The 22,182-nt window shown below is 37.5% G+C and overlaps 1 protein-coding gene across 1 annotated transcript in view; it reads right to left on the minus strand.

Annotated features, from left to right (window-relative positions):
* The window catches only part of LOC308704145 (NACHT, LRR and PYD domains-containing protein 3-like), a 121,481-nt gene extending 99,672 nt beyond the window's left edge, over positions 1–21,809 (minus strand). Inside the window, exons 1-8 of the mRNA XM_081388255.1 lie at positions 21,598–21,809; positions 18,351–18,447; positions 18,005–18,118; positions 14,722–14,847; positions 14,340–14,435; positions 12,417–14,141; positions 1,524–1,598; positions 889–1,065 (exon numbers count right to left, since the gene is read on the minus strand). Of these exons, the coding sequence (XP_081244381.1) occupies positions 889–1,065; positions 1,524–1,598; positions 12,417–14,141; positions 14,340–14,435; positions 14,722–14,847; positions 18,005–18,118; positions 18,351–18,400 (2,363 nt within the window). The 5' untranslated portion in view covers positions 18,401–18,447; positions 21,598–21,809. The remainder of the gene's footprint in view (positions 1–888; positions 1,066–1,523; positions 1,599–12,416; positions 14,142–14,339; positions 14,436–14,721; positions 14,848–18,004; positions 18,119–18,350; positions 18,448–21,597) is intronic.
* Positions 21,810–22,182: the final 373 nt, after the last annotated feature.

A 22,182-nucleotide genomic window follows, 5' to 3' on the forward strand; every position in this document is an offset into this window, starting at 1 on the left:
TCACAAAAGTTAATTATTTGCTTGTGCTTTAACGCTTTGCCGGGTAAACATTTCACTGGCGTTCTGTTCTGACACGATGCACTTTTTCTGACAAAGACATGACCCTCCCCTATTTTCATCCGGTGGTCCATTCCATAAATACAGAACGGTCCCTAAACGGTTGTCAGTCGCAAGGCTACTTTTACTTTTATACTTCAAGTAAATTTTCAAAATGTGCCTGTACTTTGTTACTTTTTTCTTGAGTAAAGAAGTTAAATCAGTACTTCTACTTTTACCAGAGTATTTTTTAACACAAGTATCTGTACTTCTACTTGAGTATGGGAAGTGAGTACTTTTGCCATCTCTGCAAAGTGTGTTTGAACTCACAGCATCTGCAAAACACATGAACTCACAGCGGCAGGAGAAATAGATCAAACACTTTAAAAATATTCATTCTCTTACATCATATGAGAAGACGTAAAATAATTTGATGAATTTGATCATGTTGTTTTAAAAGCTTTGCTTGTAATTAATGAAATAGTAGTTATTTCCCAGAATCTTATTCCATTTCGATTCAATAAAGAAATATTTCGCAAAACTGCAGTGAAAACAGTTTTTGCGCATTTACAGTCACCTGACGTAGACGATGCATTGTGTTTGGACAGAATACAAAACAGACTTCTTTATTAAATTCATACAAGGCAAAAGAATTACAGGAATTATGGATTCTAAACCTCAAATAAATGCAGAAGCAGATATGAGGGAGAAACACCCAGAAACACCTCATATGTGCCGCTCACAAGTATAATAAGGGTCGTTCCTTACCGTTAATGCTTGAAAACACACATACAATCTTTAATGGAAATGCGCCTAGTGACAGTTTCATTTGAGAGTCATGTATGATCTTACCACAGTTTCTCCAGTTTACAGGATTTAGGATTCGCCAGTCCAGCAGAGAGCAGCTTCACTCCTGAGTCTCCTAGATTATTATGAGACAGATGCAGTGTTCTCAGGTGTGAGGGGTTTGATCTCAGAGCTGAAGCCAGAGCAGCACAACCTTCATCTGTCACACCACAATCCCACAACCTGTAGAGAACAATGACACACTTATCAGTCTCAGATCAAAACAGAAATCTTTTTCTTTTCTTGATTGTGTTTATAATTTGTGCAATATCTCTTTTTTAAACAATGAATTCAATATATCAGTAAATTGAACTGTTATTCTAAGAGATTATGTCTCTATGTGAGAAAGATTATATGAAACTGATCAAATGGAATACATTGAATACATTACATACATTTAATTTAAATGTTTATATGCATACATTACAAATGCATATATTTGAATATAAATTTCTCACATATATATCATAAAAAAACGATTAAGTAGATCACAAATCAGGTCAGATAGGTGGAGGGTTTAAAAGCTGAAGTGTGACTTTTTTGTTATTTTTAAAAAATTTTGTTAAACCATTAATTTATAATGTTTAGGTAAGAACTGTTATAATGTTTTAACAGTGATGCTTGTTCTCAGTGTTACTTACGCAGCGTATCTAGTTGCTGTAACCACAGGCATCAGCTTCTGGAGAACTTCATCTCCAGTGTTCTTCTGTGTGACACTAATTGAAAATAAAAAAAATAAAAAAGTTAATTATTCATGCTAACAATAATAATAATAATACTAACAATAATATTAATTCATATCATAAGTAAATAATACATTATACCTTCCTAAAGACCCTCAACTATTGTTTTAATTAAACACTGTTTTATAAAGGACATGTGAGAAAGTTGTTTTATTATTTATGGGGGGCAAATAAACTGTAATATTAATGATAAAAGTAGCCTAATAATAATAACTACAGTAATGTAATAACCCCTCCACTACGCCACTGTGAAGAGCTAAACGTCACCAAGGAACGGCATCAAGGCCATTAACTGTTTTATCAAGTTTACTTTGGTGTTCCGCGTGACGCGATTCTCATCATCAGGAGGATCCGCTTGCAGCCAAATTTTAGTGATGGCGCAGACGGTGCGCACACAACGCTCAAATGAGTTTACTTTGAAAGGCACACTTTACAGTAAATGAAGTTACACGGGTCCTTCTGAGGCTTGTAGACTCGAGTCCTCAGCATTAAACACTAGAATGAGACGCTCTAGTAAGTGTGCATGGCTACGTCACACATGTTCCCGCCCCACGGTCACGCCACAAAAATACTATTAAAACTTCATTTAGGAAAAATACTTCCTATTAAATGTCTTTATATTAACTGGCTTTTTTATTAATGCAATACAGTGAATGACAGCCGTCTGTGTCTCCCAGTGTCTTACATTATTGTCAAGTCAAGTCAAGTATATTTGTATAGCGCTTTTCACAATACAGATTGTATCAAAGCAGCTTCACAGTATTAAATTAAAATAATACAACAAGGTTTGTTTCTAGTGGAATTTATTGATTGATAAAATTAAATTAAATATCCCCAAAATATCCCCAACTGAGCAAGCCAAAGCAACAGTGGCCAGGAACCGAAAAACTCTATCAAGTGACCTAATGGTGACCTGAAACTCCATCAGGTGACCTAATGGAGAAAAAAAAAAACTTGGGAGCACCCAGGCTCAGTCGGGGGCCAGTTCTCCTCTGGCGTTTATGAACTAGAGACCGGAATTAACTGTAAGATTAAAAATATTATACGAATGCCTGGCTGAAGAGATGCATCTTTAATCTAGTTTTAAACTGGGAGAGCGAGTCTGAGCAACGAACAGTATCAGGCAGGCAATTCCAGAGTTTTGGAGCTAAATGTGAAAATGCTCTCCCTCCTTTGGTGGATCTGGATATGCTAGGTATGACCAAAAGCCTCGAATTTAGTGATCTTAAAGAGCGCAATGGATTATAGGGCGATAGAAGATCCGTTAAATAGACTGGAGCTAAGCCGTTTAGGGCTTTATAAGTCAGTAGCAATACCTTGTAGTTAATACGGGACTTTATAGGTAACCAATGTAGTGATGTTAAAATCGGTGTTATATGATCATATTTTCTTGATCTAGAAAGAACTCTAGCGGCTGCATTTTGGACTAACTGTAGCTTGTTAATTGAGGATGCAGGACAACTAGCTAATAAAGCATTACAGTAATCTAGTCTTGAGGTCATGAACGCATGAACTAACTTTTCTGCATCAGAAACTGATAGCATATTACGTAGCTTAGCAATGTTTCTAAGGTGGAAAAAGGCTGTTTTTGTAACATATGAAATATGATTTTCAAAAGACAGGTTGCTATCTATTATAACACCCAGGTCTTTTACTGTAGAGGATAAAGTAACAGGACATCCTACTATGTTAAAGTTGTATTGTGAGAGGTTTTGTGGGTGGTTTTTTGAACCGATAAGTCGTACCTCTGTCTTGTCTGGATTTAATAAAAGAAAATTACGCGTCATCCAGTCTTTTATATCTTTAACACACTCTGTCAATTTGGATAATTTAGCGTTTTCATCCGGCCGTGATGAAATATATATTTGAGTGTCATCAGCATAACAATGGAAACTAATTCCATGTTTCCTTATAGTATTTCCAAGTGACAGCATATATGTTGAGAATAATAGAGGGCCTAACACAGATCCTTGCGGCACTCCATAGTTTACTGGAGTTATGATCGATTTTTCTCCATTTAAATAGACAAAATGGTAGCAGTCAGATAAGTATGATCTGAACCAGCTTAACCCCCTGAGGTCGACAATCGCGCAGGCATGATAGGCTCGCTTTTTTTTTATCAGTTCAAAAGATTCATTTTGCTCTGTTGACTTTGATATTACAAACAAGTTTCAAACATCAATAGATTCTGTTAAATGTGTATTATTTTTGTGTATACTCACAATAAAAACAAAGTGTTGTGCTTTTTGCCAAATAAAGAAAAATAAACATGAAGCGAGTTCTGCCTTCTCTCTGTCAGTGTAGTCCATTCTGAAACGCGTCCTAAAATGAACAATAACTCAGCGAATACTCAGTCAAACAGGCATACAGACACACAGGCATGAAGCTTGAATTCTCTTCTTTTAAATGAAGTCATTTATATAAAAAACAAATCGCGTTTCTGTGTGTGAATGAATGACGATGTTTTAGCAAACTGTATTGCTATACTGATGATAATGTTTTAGCAAACTGTATTGCTGTATTGCTATTGTGTTCTCTGTTGATCTGCGCATGCGTCGCGTCTGAACACGTTGTTTGTGTTTGGAGCTCCATCGATTTGATTCATAATCCGTGATTTTTCTCTTTAAACTCACTAACAACGAACATTTTCTACTTTCCTCAATGAGAAGCACTGCTGCTCAAACCTCATAGTTACAACGCGGACTGTTGAGCAGACGCGTCTCAAGCCGATTAGTGACCCAACACCGGTTTTCACCTGTGGGTCACGTCTTCTCTACACTCACTTACAAACAAATTTTTTTTTTGCTTATCGTGCGTCTACATTACACCTGTACCACTAAAAAGACTGATTATATCCAAGACTTCAGTCATAAATTAGTATTAATATTGATAGCATCACTGGTAGCGTCGTTGCTAACGTACTGTCCATCTGTTAAAATGGCGAATATATCAGATATATGTTGTCTACCTTTTGGTGCAGGTGAGGACACATTCGAGCTGCACGCGGTGCAGTCTGAGCTAGAAGCTGTAGAGAAGCTTATCCGCAACCTTTTAGAGAAACAAGCCGTGCTGCGAGACCGGTGTTTAGCTCTTGAAACATTACGTGCCGATGTGTCGATGAGAGACCGGCGTTTAGCTCTTGAAACATCACGCGCCGATGCACACAAATCAGTGAGTAACATTAGTAATCCGCTCACCCCGACCTCGTCTACTCCGTACGTTTCTCAGCATTGGTCCCGAGCGCCCAGGTCACAATCAGCCATGGCTTTATTCACTCCGGCTCCGACACGCCACCACAAAGCCTGGGTGGTTCCGCAGCGGAAGACGCGGGCCAGGACCAGAGCACGAATCTATCCGCCCTTCCCGGTTTTCGAGATCTCCACCCAGAACCGCTTCTCCCCTCTTCGCGAAACGGAACGCGATGCTGTGATCATCGGCGATTCCATCGTCCGGCATGTCCACGCTACGTTAGGCAAAAGTAAGGTGCGTAGTCACTGCTTTCCTGGTGCTCGTGTTTTCGATATCGCTGCGCGGGTACCCGAGATCTTGAACGGTGACGTGCGTGTCGGAGCCATCGTGTTGCATGCGGGAGTAAACGATATCAGGCTGCGGCAGACGAAGGTTCTGAAGAAAGACTTCAGGAGCCTGATCGAGACGGTACGCAGCACATCGCCTGAAAAAACTATCATTGTGTCTGGACCGCTTCCCACGTACCGACAAGGGCATGAAAAGTTCAGTAGATTATTTGCGCTAAATGAATGGTTAATGTCATGGTGTAATGAGCAGAAACTGCTCTTTGTAAATAATTGGAATCTGTTTTGGGAACATCCTAGGCTCTTCCGTGCTGATGGCTTACACCCAAGTAGAATCGGAGCAGATCTTCTGTCTGATAACATCTCCAAGATGTTAAATACCGTTTGACTAGTAACCAAAAGTCCAAATTACAGTCTCTCCTGCACCAACTTAATTGATATAAATACTAGTGTAGAACATTGCATAGAAACTGTGTCTATTCCTCGTTTAGTGCGATCAAATAATACATTTACTGCAGGATCTAGGAAAAATCTAATTGTTATTAAAACAGAATAACTCGCTATTAGTGAACAAAAACAATTTCTAAAGCTAGGTCTTCTAAACATTAGATCACTCACACCTAAGGCAGTTATTGTAAATGAAATAGTCACAGATAATAGCATCGATGTACTTTGCCTTACTGAAACCTGGCTTAAACCAAATGATTATTTTGGTCTTAATGAGTCTACTCCATCAGGGTACTGTCATAAGCATGAGCCTCGTCTGATTGGTCGTGGCGGTGGTGTTGCAACAATCTATAGAGATATTCTTAATGTTACCCAGAAAATAGGTGACAAGTTTAATTCGTTTGAAGTACTTGTATTAAATGTTACGCTTTCAGATATAAGAAAAACATCCCTATTATCTCTAGCTTTGGCTACCGTATATAGACCGCCTGGGCCTTACGCTGATTTCTTAAAAGAGTTTGCAGATTTTCTCTCAGATCTATTGGTCAACGTCGATAAAGCATTAATTGTTGGAGATTTTAACATACACGTAGATAATTCAAATGATGCGTTAGGGGCTGCGTTTACAGATTTATTAAACTCCTTTGGGGTCAAGCAAAACTTCACTGGTCCCACTCATCGTCTTAATCATACACTCGATTTAATTATATCATATGGAACCGATATAGATATCATTCCACAAAGTGATGATGTTACTGACCATTACATGGTAACTTGCATATTACGTACTGCTGTAATATGTCATGCTGCTCCACGTTATCGACCAGGCAGAACAATCCTTCCATCCACCATAGATAATTTCTCAAATTGCTTATTTGATCTGTCTCAGCGGCTGCCTGAACCCAAACAAACAGATGAACTAGAAGAACTAACTAGCACTATGAGCACCATTCTCTCTAGAACATTGAATATTGTTGCACCCATTCAATTAAAAAGGTCAGAGAGAAAATTAAAGCACCATGGTACAACAATACTACGCGTGTTCTAAAGAGAGAAACCCATAATTTAGAGCGTAAATGGAAACACACTAATTTAGAGGTCTTTAGAATCGCGTGGAAAAACAGTATGTCACGTTATAAAAAGGCCCTAAAAGCGGCCAGGGCTGAGCACCTCCGCAAACTAATAGAAAACAACCAAAATAATCCAAGGTTTTTATTTAAGACCGTGGCAAGACTAACAAATAGACAAGCGTCACCTGAACAAAATATCCCGTTACAGTTTAGTAGTAATGATTTCATGAATTTCTTTACTGAGAAAATAGAAAGCATCAGAACCACAATTGTAAATGTTCGATCTTCAATCGCGCCTTATAACTCAGCCTCAATTATCACCCCGCAAGAACGATTACAGTGCTTTACATCTATAGAACAAAAAGAGCTAAATAAACTTATCACTTCATCTAAAACAACAACATGTTTATTAGATCCTATACCAACTAAACTACTGAAAGAAGTGTTACCTATAGTGGAAGAGCCTCTCCTCAATATTATTAACTCATCTTTATCTTTAGGTCATGTTCCAAGAACATTTAAATTGACAGTTATAAAACCACTCATTAAGAAACCACAATTAGACCCAAATAACCTAGCAAATTATAGACCCATTTCAAATCTTCCATTTATGTCTAAAATATTAGAAAAAGTTGTGTCCGCTCAACTGGGCTCTTTCTTGCAAGAAAATGACATCTATGAAAAGTTTCAGTCTGGTTTCAGGCCACACCATAGCACTGAAACTGCGCTTGTTAAATCACAAATGATTTACTTTTAGCTTCTGACCAAGGCTGTATCTCAATATTAGTTTTACTTGATCTTAGTGCTGCGTTCGATACTATAGATCACACAATACTCTTAGATCGACTACAAAATTATACTGGTGTTCAAGGACAAGCATTAAGCTGGTTCAGATCATACTTATCTGACCGCTACCATTTTGTCTATTTAAATGGAGAAAAATCGATCATAACTCCAGCAAACTATGGAGTGCCACAAAGATCTGTGTTAGGCCCTCTATTATTCTCAATATATGCTGCCACTTGGAAATATTATAAGGAAACATGGAATTAGTTTCCATTGTTATGCTGATGACACTCAAATATATATTTCATCACGGCCGGATGAAAACGCTAAATTATCCAAATTGACAGAGTGTGTTAACACTAGAAGTGCCAGAATTCCATTACTACTAGAACTGCCGCAAGCGGTCATTTTGACCGCTAGATTCCAAACTCTATATCTTTAATGATAAATACCCAATTGAGAGATTAATGCATTTATTGTATTAGGATATCTTTTAAAAACAAAACAACACCAAACTGTACATTTAAACAAGTTTAATTATACATCTATAAATAATAATAAGATGTCCTGAACAAAATGACGGAGTAGCCTGTTTTCATGTTTACACTGTTCGATCGCGCCCGCGCCCGCGCCCGCCGACGACACACACACACACACACACACACACACACCATATTCCATTGCAATCTTGACATCGCAGCCTTTTCATTACAGCCATAATAAAATATAATAATAAAATAGCATAGTCAACCTAACATATAAAAATTCCACTGCTCTGTTTATATAGTCAGTAGTAAGCTACAATTCGTACCATTTTGCGCATGTGAAGGTGATAATTTTTTCCGTCGATTTTGGAACACGAGTGAAGTACAAAGCCTATAATAAAGAATAGTTTACCATCCAAATATATCGCAAATGTTGAAACATTTTGATTCTAATTAGAGAGTTACGTGAGCCGTTATGTGAGCCCAACACCGCTTACTTTCACTTTCGCTTGAAAGTAGCCGATTTCATTTTGGCTTGTTTATTGTTTATTTATTTGTTATTGTTCTGTTCTGAATATCATTACATTTAAATGATTTGTTGTGGAATATGTTTTGTGTATTTTTTACCACATTTTATTGTTGTGTTTATTGGTATGTATAATAATACCGCGAAATTCAGTGCGGTCAATATGACCGTCTATGGCCGAAATAGGTAAATATGTTCATCTGTTTTTTTGCATTACGTGTAATTTATATGAAAAGCATTTTAAATGAAAATACAGACACTTTTAGGAAAAGTCAGGTACCAGCAGGATTTTATTTATTTTTTCAACAAAGTTATTGCAGATATAAAATTCAAAACGGTCAAAATGACCGCCATGGCAGTTCTAGTGTTAAAGATATAAAAGACTGGATGACGCGCAATTTTCTTTTATTAAATCCAGACAAGACAGAGGCACTACTTATCGGTTCAAAAAACCACCCACAAAACCTCTCACAATACAACTTTAACATAGTGGGATGTCCTGTTACTTTATCCTCTACAGTAAAAAACCTGGGTGTTATACTAGATTGCAACCTGTCTTTTGAAAATCATATTTTATATGTTACAAAAACAGCCTTTTTCCACCTTAGAAACATTGCTAAGCTACGTAATATGCTATCAGTTTCTGATGCAGAAAAGTTAGTTCATGCGTTCATGACCTCGAGACTAGATTACTGTAATGCTTTATTAGCTAGTTGTCCTGCATCCTCAATAAACAAGCTACAGTTAGTCCAAAATGCAGCCGCTAGAGTTCTTTCTAGATCAAGAAAATATGATCATATAACACCGATTTTAACATCACTACATTGGTTACCTATAAAGTCCCGTATTAACTACAAGGTATTGCTCTACTGACTTATAAAGCCCTAAATGGCTTAGCTCCAGTCTATTTAACGGATTTTCTATCGCCCTATAATCCATCGCGCTCTTTAAGATCACTAAATTCGAGGCTTTTGGTCATACCTAGGATATCCAGATCCACCAAAGGAGGGAGAGCATTTTCATATTTAGCTCCAAAACTCTGGAATACCCTTCCTGATACTGTTCGTTGCTTAAAACTAGATTAAAGATGCATCTCTTCAGCCAGGCATTCATATAATATTTTTAATCTTACAGTTAATTCCGGTCTCTAGTTCATAAACGCCAGAGGAGAACTGGCCCCCGACTGAGCCTGGGTTCTCCCAAGGTTTTTTTTTTTTTTTTCTCCATTAGGTCACCTGATTGAGTTTTTCGGTTCCTTGCCATTGTTGCCTTTGGCTTGCTCAGTTGGGATATTTTGGGGATATTTAATTTAATTTTATCAATCAATAAATTCCACTAGAAACAAACCTTGTTGTATTATTTTAATTTAATACTGTGAAGCTGCTTTGATACAATCTGTATTGTGAAAGACAACATTTTGTTGACTAGATTTGGGTACAGTTTTTACTGTAGAATATACTGCCACATCAAATAAGCTTTTGTTTAGCAATTTCTGCTCATATGTTTTCTATATATATATATATATATATATATATATATATATATATATATATATTATTTTTGTCAAAAATAAAGTCATCAACTAAGATGTTAGCTGTTCCAATGTTGGCTATATTCAAACTAATGAATACATATGATAAAATGTAGGCCTATAATCATTTTTTTTACAAAGAAAGAGTACACTTGAAATATTGTTGAAATTGTAATTATTGTTGTAATTGTAACCTTTTTAATAAAATAGCAAAACGTATTTACAAGATAGATGTAAGCAAAATCTTAAATGGTCAATATAAGTCTTCTTCTAAATATATCTTTTGTCCTTGCATTCATTCTTGGCTCAGTCAGTGTCACACCTGAATGAATGGCTCATTATGCAGAGTCATTACGCATAATGGGTGGGACATTGTATTCTCAGGTGTAAACCACTCCTCGTTCACGCCTCCCTCGCATATTGGCTTTCCAAGCAAAACCTGTCTTATACAATTTAAATCAATGTATTTTTTTATGTGAACGATAAAGAAAGACTATTTTCACATAATTTTGAAGCCAGATCTCGAAGCGACAACATCCATTAGTCAAAAGTCTTGTGGACACATATTTAGTATGAGTTTTGTGGTCTTATTTCAGCAACTTTCATTTTTATTTTTTTCAATAACCACGCATAAACATTATTCTCTTAAAAATACAAACATCTACATACATGTTGCTCGCATATTATGGTAGCCCTGTTTGTGCTATATAGAGTGAATTTACACCTTTGCCATTATCATGTTTATAAATAACTGAAAAAAGCACAAATGTCAGGGCATGTCAAAACATCCCAAGGGCCTCAAAAACACCTTAGACCCCAGAGGGTTAATGCTTGTCCTTGAACACCAGTATAATTTTGTAGTCGATCTAAGAGTATTGTGTGATCTATAGTATCGAACGCAGCACTAAGATCAAGTAAAACTAATATTGAGATACAGCCTTGGTCAGAAGCTAAAAGTAAATCGTTTGTGCAAGCGCAGTTTCAGTGCTATGGTGCGGCCTGAAACCAGACTGAAACTTTTCATAGATGTAATTTTCTTGCAAGAAAGAGCCCAGTTGAGCGGACACAACTTTTTCTAATATTTTAGACATAAATGGAAGATTTGAAATGGGTCTATAATTTGCTAGGTTATTTGGGTCTAATTGTGGTTTCTTATTGAGTGGTTTTATAACTGTCAATTTAAATGTTCTTGGAACATGACCTAAAGATAAAGATGAGTTAATAATATTGAGAAGAGGCTCTTCCACTATAGGTAACACTTCTTTCAATAGTTTAGTTGGTATAGGATCTAATAAACATGTTGTTGTTTTAGATGAAGTGATAAGTTTATTTAGCTCTTTTTGTTCTATAGATGTAAAGAACTGTAATCGTTCTTGCGGGGTGATAATTGAGGCTGAGTTATAAGGCGCGATTGAAGATCGAACATTTACAATTGTGGTTCTGATGCTTTCTATTTTCTCAGTGAAGAAGTTCATGAAATCATTACTACTAAACTGTAACGGGATATTTTGTTCAGGTGACGCTTGTTTATTTGTTAGTCTAGCCACGGTGTTAGATAAAAACCTTGGATTATTTTGGTTGTTTTCTATTAGTTTGCGGAGGTGCTCAGCCCTGGCCGCTTTTAGGGCCTTTTTATAACGTGACATACTGTCTTTCCACGCGATTGTAAAGACCTCTAAATTAGTGTGTTTCCATTTACGCTCTAAATTACGGGTTTCTCTCTTTAGAACACGCGTAGTATTGTTGTACCATGGTGCTTTAATTTTCTCTCTGACCTTTTTTAAATTTAATGGGTGCAACAATATCCAATGTTCTAGAGAGAATGGTGCTCATAGTGCTAGTTAGTTCTTCTAGTTTATCTGTTTGTTTGGGTTCAGGCAGCAGCTGAGACAGATCAAATAAGCAAATATTGTCAGTTTAGTGTTCAGTGATTCATTTACACAGAAACAAAAGATAACATGTATGCCCTCATCTCCGAATACATTATCTGTGTCTTACATTTCATAATGAACTCAGATAAACCCGGCGACTCGTTTTCCATCAGTTCTTTTACATGAATTAGAATGTGTGCAAAGGATTGTGGGAGATTGAAGAACACGAAGGATCTACTTGATGCATCCTTCAAGATGAGCTGAATTAAAGACACAAAATGAAGTCTGTCTTCAAAACATCCTTGAGACGGCAAACTGAGTCAAACTGAACAAACTGAGACGGCCTTCAGAGGCGCTTGATGACGTGGCAGTCGAGATATGCAGCCTTACTAGGACACAGCCACGGTTTGATAAACACCCGCAAATTATGTACAATATCCCATAAATCAATCTGTGCCCAGTGATTTAAACACCTCTGATCTCTGAGTTTATATTTGTTCATAATGTTTTAGACTGTAATGATTGCACTCAGTGTTACTTACTGATCATTTCTGTCACCAGTTAATCCGTACAGGTCAAACCTCTGCAGTGTCTCCTCTGAGGACAACAACACAAACACTAAAGCTGACCACTGAGACGAGGAGAGTTTCACAGCACGTAATCCTCCAGACGAATGAGGTTCAGCTTGGTTCACTAGAGAAAGATCACCCAGTTCATTCAGACAGTGAAACAGATTGATGTATTTATCTGGAGAGGGATTCTCACTGATCTTTTCTTTAATATAGTCAACTGTTCTCTTATTGTTGAAAGAGCTGTTTGCTGTCTGTGTCTTTAGTTCTTGTAAGAGACTCTGATTAGACTCCACTGACAGACCCAGAAGGAAACGAAGGAAAAGGTCCAGATGTCCATTTTTACTGTCTAAAGCCTCATCCACAGCTCTCTGATGGAGATCAGATAGGGAAACTTTGTCTCCATTAGTTGGTTTGGTAATCTGGTCAAACACATTGATGTTATTGTTGATAAAGGAGAGATGCACATATAGAGCTGCTAGATGTTCCTGAATGCTCAGATGAACAAAGCAAAAGACTTTCCCCTGATACAAGCCCAACTCCTCTCTGAAGATCTGAGTGCACAATCCTGAGTAAACTGATGCTTCTGTCTCATCAATGCCACACTCACTCAGGTCTTCCTCATAGAAGATCAGGTTGCCTTTCACAAGCTGCCGATAAGCCAGTTTCCCCAGTTTGACAATCATGTCTTCATCTCTCACTTTCTTCTCATAGTCCTTCTTATGTTTGATGTTGGTCTGAAGGATCAGGAAGTGTGTGTACATCTGAGTGAGAGTCTTGGGAATGTCTCCTCTCTCTGCTTCACTCAACATCTTCTCTAGAACAGTGGCTGAGATCCAGCAGAACACTGGGATGTGGCACATAATAAAGAGGCTCCTTGAGGACTTCAGGTGTGAGATGATCCTGTCGGCCAGACTCTGATCACTGATTCTCTTCCTGAAGTATTCCTCCTTCTGTGTGTGACTGAAGCCTCGTACCTCTGTCACTCGATGGACACACTCAGAGGGGACAAGATCCGCTGCTGCTGGTCTGGAGGTGATCCAGATGAGAGACGAGGGAAGCAGATTCCCCACAATGAGGTTCGTCAGCAACTCATCCACTGAGGCTGATTCAGTCACATCACACAACCTCACATCGCCCTGAAAATCCAGAGACAGACGACACTCATCCAGACCATCAAAGATGAACAACACTTTATACTCATCACTGGATATTTCCATTTCTTTTGTTTCAGGGAAAAAGACATGAAGAAGATCTGAAAGACTGAGTGTTTTGTCCTTCATCAAGTTGAGCTCTCTGCAAGCAAGTGGAAATATGAGCTGGACGTCCTGATTCTCTTTCCCTTCAGCCCAGTCCAGGATGAACTTCTGCACAGAGACTGTTTTCCCAATGCCAGCAACTCCCTTTGTCAGCACAGTTCTGATGGGTTTGTCTTGTCCAGGTAAAGGTCTAAAGATGTCACTGCATTTGATCGGTGTGTCCTCTGTTTCTGCTCTCCTGGACTGTGTCTCAATCTGTCTCACCTCATGCTCATTATTGATCTCTCCACTTCTACTCTCTGTGATGTAGAGCTCTGTGTAGATCTCATTCAGGAGTGTTGGGTTTCCCTGCTTTGATATTCCCTCACACAAACACTCAAACTTCTCTCTCAGATTTGATCTCAATGTGTTGAGGACTTCAGCAGGTTTAGAGTCATGGCTGTTAAGATTAAAATACCAGATTATTACACAAGTCATAGAAGTAAATAGCCATAAATTACAAAACTATTTATGGGACACAGAACATCATTAGGTTTCTGAAATGTTTTAATCATTAATCATGTGTTTGAGTGATTTGTGATGTGAATTTCAGAATCTAAAATTAAACAACAACAACAAAAAAAGTCCTACATTTTACCTGAAACCAGGATACAGGCTTTCATTAAAGACTTGTGGTTGAATCACAGACTTGAACACAGTTTTGTTTTTAACTGGTCTGGATAGAAGATTTGACCTTTAATCAGAATGAAGAGGGTAAAGAATCAGACACACTGATAATGATGTAATTGTGTCATTAACTGAGTAACAGACCAACAGCTTTTACAGTGTGTGAATGTATTAACAATACAATACATAGAGCTTTACACAAGAGCACAATGATAATCATTAATGGACTGAAACTTACAGGATTTGAACTTAGAATTATTCGGTTCCAATCTAAATCATTAAACTGCTGTATATTAATAACAATTTCATAAGAATCAAATACTATAAGAATAACTTTTATAGAAGTGATATACCTGAGATCAGGCCGTTTGTCTCCACTCTTAAATGTTATTGGATGATCCATAGAGTTGTTACTCTTCATAGACACACAGCTGGACTCTGGGTTTGAGCTCTTCTGCTGGACTGAACTGGATTCAAAACTAAGTAAAATAAAAAGCATACAGACTTATAAATGTTGTGCACTTTTACTGGAATCTTCTGTCTTAGGAAAGAACAGGGAGTGTTGTAACACTTTTGCTTTAACGTCTGTAACTGTTTTGCACTGTGTTTCAAACTTTGATTACAATTATTTTGAGAAATTAACTTACTGGTTTGCAAAATGTTAAGCATGATTAAAAAAAATTATTAAAGCGACCAATAATATTAGGAATTATGAATTCAAAACAAACAAATTGAAAACAACTGTAGAATTATAGACTGATTCAACTCAATTGAACATCAACCACGATCACATGACTCTTCTCAAAGGCACAATGGAGGACGAAGGCTCAACCGACTAAAGAGACCAATGTTTAGCTGACCTTTAAAGATAAACCACCTTACTGTACTCTAGTAACGGTACTCTTGCTGTGAAACATCACTGTTCTGACCAGACACCATGAAGCTTTCAACAAATCTGAACCAGCGGTTAAAAAAATCCACTAAATGTTACACCTACTATATAAAGGTGGAAAAAATCTCATCTTACACTTACTTGATGTCATTACCAGTATTAAGGCTTGTTCACACCAAGAACGATAACTATAAAAATAACTATATTCACGTCCACACCAACAAACGATAACACTCTTTTCACTCTAAGCACTCGCATGCTGCAGTTTCAAAGTAGTGAAAATGGATGACCAGCTTCTGCTTTACGTTACACACAAACTGAAAAAGAAAAACAGGAGCTTTTGGGTACACTATATCCTTAAAAGACGAGAGGAGTCCGTCAGCTTTTGAAGACAAATTTTATTCATACTTTGGAATGAATCATTATCAGTTTGCAGCATTTACACGTCTTTTACCAGCAGATCCTCAGCATGCTATGTCCCTAGCGCATCTAAACAGTGACTCTAGCTAGTCTAGTGCAGACTAATCTAACAGTGAATTTAGCTGACGAAGTCAATAGTGGAATAAAAACAACGCCTAGTCAACACCTTTATATTTTAACCTGGATGCCAGCCGAACTTAGCACCGCCCACAGAATTTTTAGGTCGGGAAGTTAGGTCTGGACTCGATCCGTTGAGGAGCTATTATGCCCGAACAAAAATTGTTCGAACCAATCAAATTGTCAGGGCGGGCTTTATACGATGATGGACAGATAAGCAAAGGTAACGTAATCATCCACGTCATCAACGAGCGCTTGGGTTGAATTCAAATGACTGCCGCTGGAGAATTGAGGTTTCTCGAGTTCACCCTTACAAATAAGTCAGATAGAATAAATGCATATTTGGCGTATTTGCCTGTCCGAGGAGAGGCTCCGGGCTCGGTATTTGGCCCGAACCCTAGGCTACTTCCCTCGTATTCCAGGCTGTGGTAGAACAAGCCAAGAGTGAGTGGAGGGATGCTGGAAACTGTCAGGGAATGTTAGGTGAGTTGACAGACTGAATATATGCTTCCTCTCATGCTGATAGTGTAGACCGTAGACGGTAATTGTTTGATGACAAGTTGATTGGATTGATTATTTGAACGTAACATTACTCCTCCCGAACTTTGTTTATGAAACATCATGTGTAGATTCCGCCATCGCGTCTGTTATAGAAGATATCGACCGCGCATTAATTTTAAAAGAGGAACAGAGATCTGCGATCAAGGCATTTGTCGATCGGAAAGATGAATGAAAAACATACGTCACTTACTCCGTTGCTCTGATTGGTTGTAGGTCTATCCAATTGAGTGCACAGGCATTTTCCTTCCTGGTTCGGTTGAAACATGCCCCATAATCACAGCTCAATGGATCAGTATCAGACTCACATTCTGACTAGAATCTGAGTATGACGACATCAGGCTAGTGTAAAGTGGTTCTGGCGTAAATTTTCGGATTCATTAAAATGTTCGTATTTTCCAAATGTTAGTTGGCACAAAAGAAATCTACACCTGCTCCCAGCCACACGTAAATAGTGTGTTTAACATCCGAACGTTTTGCTCATTAATAAGGCTGCATTTTAATTCACCTTAATCGGGTACATATTTATACAGCATTTTGAAAAAATATTATATATAGTAATTACATACGGTTTTTCTTTTTACTTTTATTACGAGAGCCAGTAATAGCATCTGCAAATGGAACACAAGTCCGCAAGTCACAAGTGTTGCAGCCAGCTTCATGTCGAACCATTTTCTTTTCACTTCTGGGACTGTTCGATTAACAGATGAAACTCCATTAACTGCATCTGTAATATGCTGCCAAGCATTTTTACCTAAAGCATTTAGGTAAAAGCATTATTAAAAAATCATTTTTTTAGGACCTGATACGTCACTATGTATGCTTGAAAATAAAATGTGGCGTTTTGAATGAACTTCTGATAATAAAACTTCAATCTCTGCATCTGAGAAATTTCTCTTTTTCATTCGCTTTTGAGAAGACATGTTGAAATCCTTTGTTTGGTGTCATATAATGATGCCCATATATAGTTGTCAGTCGGTTGGGATTTATGCTAATTGAGAATGAGCGTGCACGCGCGTCCCATTTATGACTGATTGGAATTCATTAACACACACACACATTTCAATATCAAATCTGACGTTTACGAAGTATTTGTGAATCAGGAGAAGAATTTTCGGGAATGTCTCTTTACGCACAAATCACTCACATATTTACTCTTATATTTACGAATGTTTCATGAATGAGACCCAATGCCTTTTTCACTGAAACTTCAAAGGAAGCAATACAATGTTGTGGAAACTAGAAACTGAGGTAATTTTGTTACACTATTTGCTGCTAGCCTGCATAATGATCTCATCTTTAATACTTCTCGCCATTTATTCCAAGGATACGACCGATTGCTTTCCATATATACATTTTTTAACTTATCCTCGAAAAGGGGCTTGACTTGTCAAACAGTGGTGGATTTTTCTGTACCTCGCCGATTAACTACTCCACAATGTCGTCTGTCATTTTAAATGTGCAAGCCCTTTAAATTAGAATGGATTCTGATTGGCAAGAGCACAATGATAATCATTAATAGACTGAAACTTACAGGATTTGAACTTAGAATTATTCGGTTCCAATCTAGATCATTAAACTGCTGTATATTAATAACAATTTCATAAAAATCAAATACTATAAGAATAACTTTTAAAGAAATTATATACCTAAGATCAGGCCGTTTGTCTCCACGCTTAAACGCTAGTGGATGATCCATAGAGCGGTTACTCTTCATAGACACACAGCTGGACTCTGGGTTTGAGCTCTTCTGCTGGACTGAACTGGAACAGAGAACAGATTCAGTTTAATCTTTAGAGTACTGTGTTCATTCTTTATGAGAGGAACCATATTAACATAAACATTCATCTTTCAACTAAAAGCACATTATAATATTTTTATATAACATTTATGTTAGTTTCAAAATAAAAACAGGCAAAAAAATATATTTTTTGTGTAAACTTTCTCTAGGTTCTGTGATGTAACACAATATTTAACAATGCTTGTTGAAAGTACCTGCATCCTGGAGAACAATCTCCATCTCTGGATCCTTGTGAATCAGCCATGATGAAGCTGCAGGAGAATCTGATGAGTTTGATCTCCTCCACTGACTCTGAATGAAGAAACATTCAGACACTAAATTAAATGATTACATATATTAAACAACCTTCATAATTTAGCTGAACATATCTGGAGTGTGGGAGAAAAATGATCATGTGACTGCGTTAACTCAAGCTCATTGGGCCTTTTCACACACAAACCAGAGCCAAAAATGGCGGCGCTTTTAACCGCCTACTTACGGGATTTGAAGATCGGAATTAGTTCCAAACACTGTCATTTGGGCGTTGGACCCCATTCACTTACATTGCTACGCGTCGAGTTGTTCCAGAGGTAAGTTGCTGAAATATCGACCTCTTTTGAATTGTCAACTGTCTATATTGTATCAGAGGCCCTTTGCGATGCTTATACTGGCCTTCATATGTATATGCACAGCGTAATTATTTATATTTTATCTTGGTTGTTTCAACCAATTTTCTAGCATTGCCTGCTAGCTAGTTAGCTAGCGCGACTTCGTCAGCTGTGACAGTAAGAGTTCGGTAATGAATCGCTACCACCTTTATAGCAACTTTTATTCAATTTAATTTTTTGGGATATACTAACTTTTCATTATGTGACGTGTTGGCTGTTCTTAATTTGCATCAGAGCCCATCTCAGATACTAATTTACTGTGAGGAAACTTTGTATTGTAATATCCACACTAGTTTAATGATTGTTCTTCAAAAGTATTATTCAGTAGTCTTAAAACAAATAGTAGACTACTTGACAGGCTACTCTACAGCAGTGAATCAAGGATGAGCCTAAAACATGGTCAGCCATTATGGTAAACATGCATCCAAAATGGTAAGAAGATTTTTTTTAACAAGAATTTTTAACAAAATAAACACTTTTTTTTTTTCATGTTAACCAAGGCTGCTGCTGGTGGTGGCAGCTGACGATGGTGACAGCGGCTGCTGTTGGTGGTGCACGGTGGCTGGCGATGGTGATGGCATATTCATGGCTTGGAGGGTTTTATATCCTGTAGTGCCACAATAGAACTATAGTTGCATCTCCACCTCCCCTTTTTTTGTTTTGTAACTAGTTGTGCCAGCCCATAATCTAATTTATACAGCTTTCTTTACAGTTTTGCTCACACCACTTCCCGTTAGCCTCAGCATATCAAAAACCTCCCTTATCATCCTCTGAATTGTCCTGATGTCAGGCAGTGATTCAAGGCTTAAGGGTTTTGCACCCAGTTGTGCCAGACCATCTCATTTGTATGCCTTTCTTTGTGGTTTCTTTATCCCACTTTATCCCACCGTTTGTTTTGCTGTCTTGAGTAAAGCGGCTTGTGAGAACAATGCTGGACCGCTAGGATTGTTATGGCCATCACCAGTCCTGTCAGTTTCATGGATCACCTGCCCCTGGTTTTTGTTTTTCTTGTTCACACACACTCACACAAGCACACATTTTTGTTGTCTGTCACTGTTTAATAAAAACATTTTATTTGAAAACCTTCATTTGTATCAGCCATGCTTAATTGATGTCTCAATAGCTGTAACAGAAGTTACAAGTGTTTTGTTAGTTAATTGCTTAAGTTACTTGGATTGAGTTACAGCTACCCTTACTCTTAGCCTACTCTGTACACTAACCCAGAGCCATAGAGAAAAATCTTCACTCTGCACTTACCTATAGACCCAAACATAAAAGCGTAAATTTGTTTTTAATCTGTTATAGTTTTGACAATATGTGTAGGCTATGGCTTAATCTTAAAATTATATTCTTAGTCTTAACATGATCATGTTTCACGTTGTGGTCCTGGGGGTGGCCACTTTCATCAGAAGAAGTGAGCTAGCTTCTAAGCGAATTCTGAACGGACCGCCACGGCAGACCTCTTTGCGTGATCACGAAGGTAGGCTAATGGCTGAATCGGAATTTATAAGCAAAATCACAGGAATCAATAGCCTAATACAGCCCAGTTGTGCAAAAAAAAATATATAGAGACGTCCATCATCAGATGAATGATATGGAAAAGTGAAGTTAGTGCCACTAAAGCCAGTGCTACTACCCATGTAAACATGAACACTAAGCTTTTCCCTCCAAAAATATAGCCTAAAACTTATCTAAGTATTATACAGTATTTCGTTGTCACCCTGCCTCTCCAAATGCAAAACTGACATTAACAAAATGCATTAATGCAATAACAGCTGAAAAAGTACTTGGGTGTGTGTTTTATTTTATATTTACCGTTCAATAATGCAATCGCTGCTGTCTGTCCCATAGAACATGACAGCCAGCGTATGTTTTGGAACTATTGGGGCGTACATGAACCACGTGACAGCCATAGCGGCGACATCAAAGAGTGTCGCAACTCTTTCTCTCTATGCTGCCCTACAAAGGCAAAAGACCTTAAGTCGCTAGAGTGTGGAACTGAGAAAAATGACTAAAGATTTTTAGTTGTCCCGCCAAATTAATTATAGGTAGGGCACTGGAAATCTGGCAAATAGATGTTTTAGTAATGAAAATTATATACATAAAAAAATCTTGAGCTCAAACTTGACTTTTGACCACTATTTTGAAGTTACTGTACTCTGCCTTTGTATTGTCAGCAAAAAGTGAGAAGTCATGCCAAGGCAAAAGGCAGTAACTTCCACATTATCACTGATCACCATTAACAAAATCATTATAGTAACACCTGTATAAAATCTAGTGATCATAGTATTTATTTTGTATGATTTACAATTATTTATAGCCATCTACTTATTGCTATCCTGTGCTTTGGTTGCATTCTGATGGCATTATTAATACATTTGACATGACAAAATACCTCCATTATATTAGTCCAGCGTTGGCTCGACCGCGTTTAGGGCGAGGCTGAAGGCTCTGACACAAACCCGTTGGATTTAGAATTTTCTGAAAAATAACTGACACCGAGAAACGCTGACTGAACATGTTCGGGTGAAAAAGAAAACAAACCCCGACACACACTGATCCGGTAAAAAAAAAAAAAAAAAAAAAAAAAAAAACGTGTTTGTTGGCATTTGTGTGGATTGGCCTATGTATGTTTACACATTGCTAAACTTCTGAAGAATCACAAACATCACGAAACACAAAAGAAACATTGAAGTGAAAGAAACCCTTTATTTAAGGTTTCAAATCAAACAATCACGTAAAATGTCCTCCAGAGATTCATATTAATATAAGAAAGTCACACATGAACACTCACCTTGATCAAACTTTTACAAGATACAGGATCTCAAATCCTCCAGCTTTAACATCATAAAACTACACGTAAATTTCTTCTTAAAAGTTGATAAACACTTGTTCTGTTTTTTCCGTGTCATATTTCGTATTTTTTTCCTGCTAAAATGGCGACAGGAAAACTTACTTTCACCAGAGCCCGTCTACGGACATTCTCTGCTTTCACTTTCTATGTGTGACGAGAGAGAGGTAAACAGAGACGCGTGTTCACGAGAGCACCACGACGCATGCGCGTGAGAGGAGACGTTGTTGAATGCGCGTTGGAGATTAATATTTAAGTGGTAATTATGTTTTTTGTTTGTTTGTTTTTTACGTTGTTGAACTTTCAGTTTGTTTTTATCTGTGTTACTGTATTTTTTTAATATTCAATTTAATTAATTTTTTCTCTCTCTTCCAAGTTTAATTTATACTTTCTTTAACTTCTTTTGTTTGTTCATCAGTTTTTCTTCATTATTTGTTTTGTTTATTCTTTTGATGTCTTTCACTCGTTCGTTCTTTTTATTTGTTCATCCTTGCCATCATTTGTTCAGTTTTGTCTTTCATTTATCTT

Source organism: Scardinius erythrophthalmus (assembly GCF_964197995.2).
Source record: "Scardinius erythrophthalmus genome assembly, chromosome: 16".
Classification (NCBI taxonomy): Eukaryota; Metazoa; Chordata; class Actinopteri; order Cypriniformes; family Leuciscidae; genus Scardinius; species Scardinius erythrophthalmus.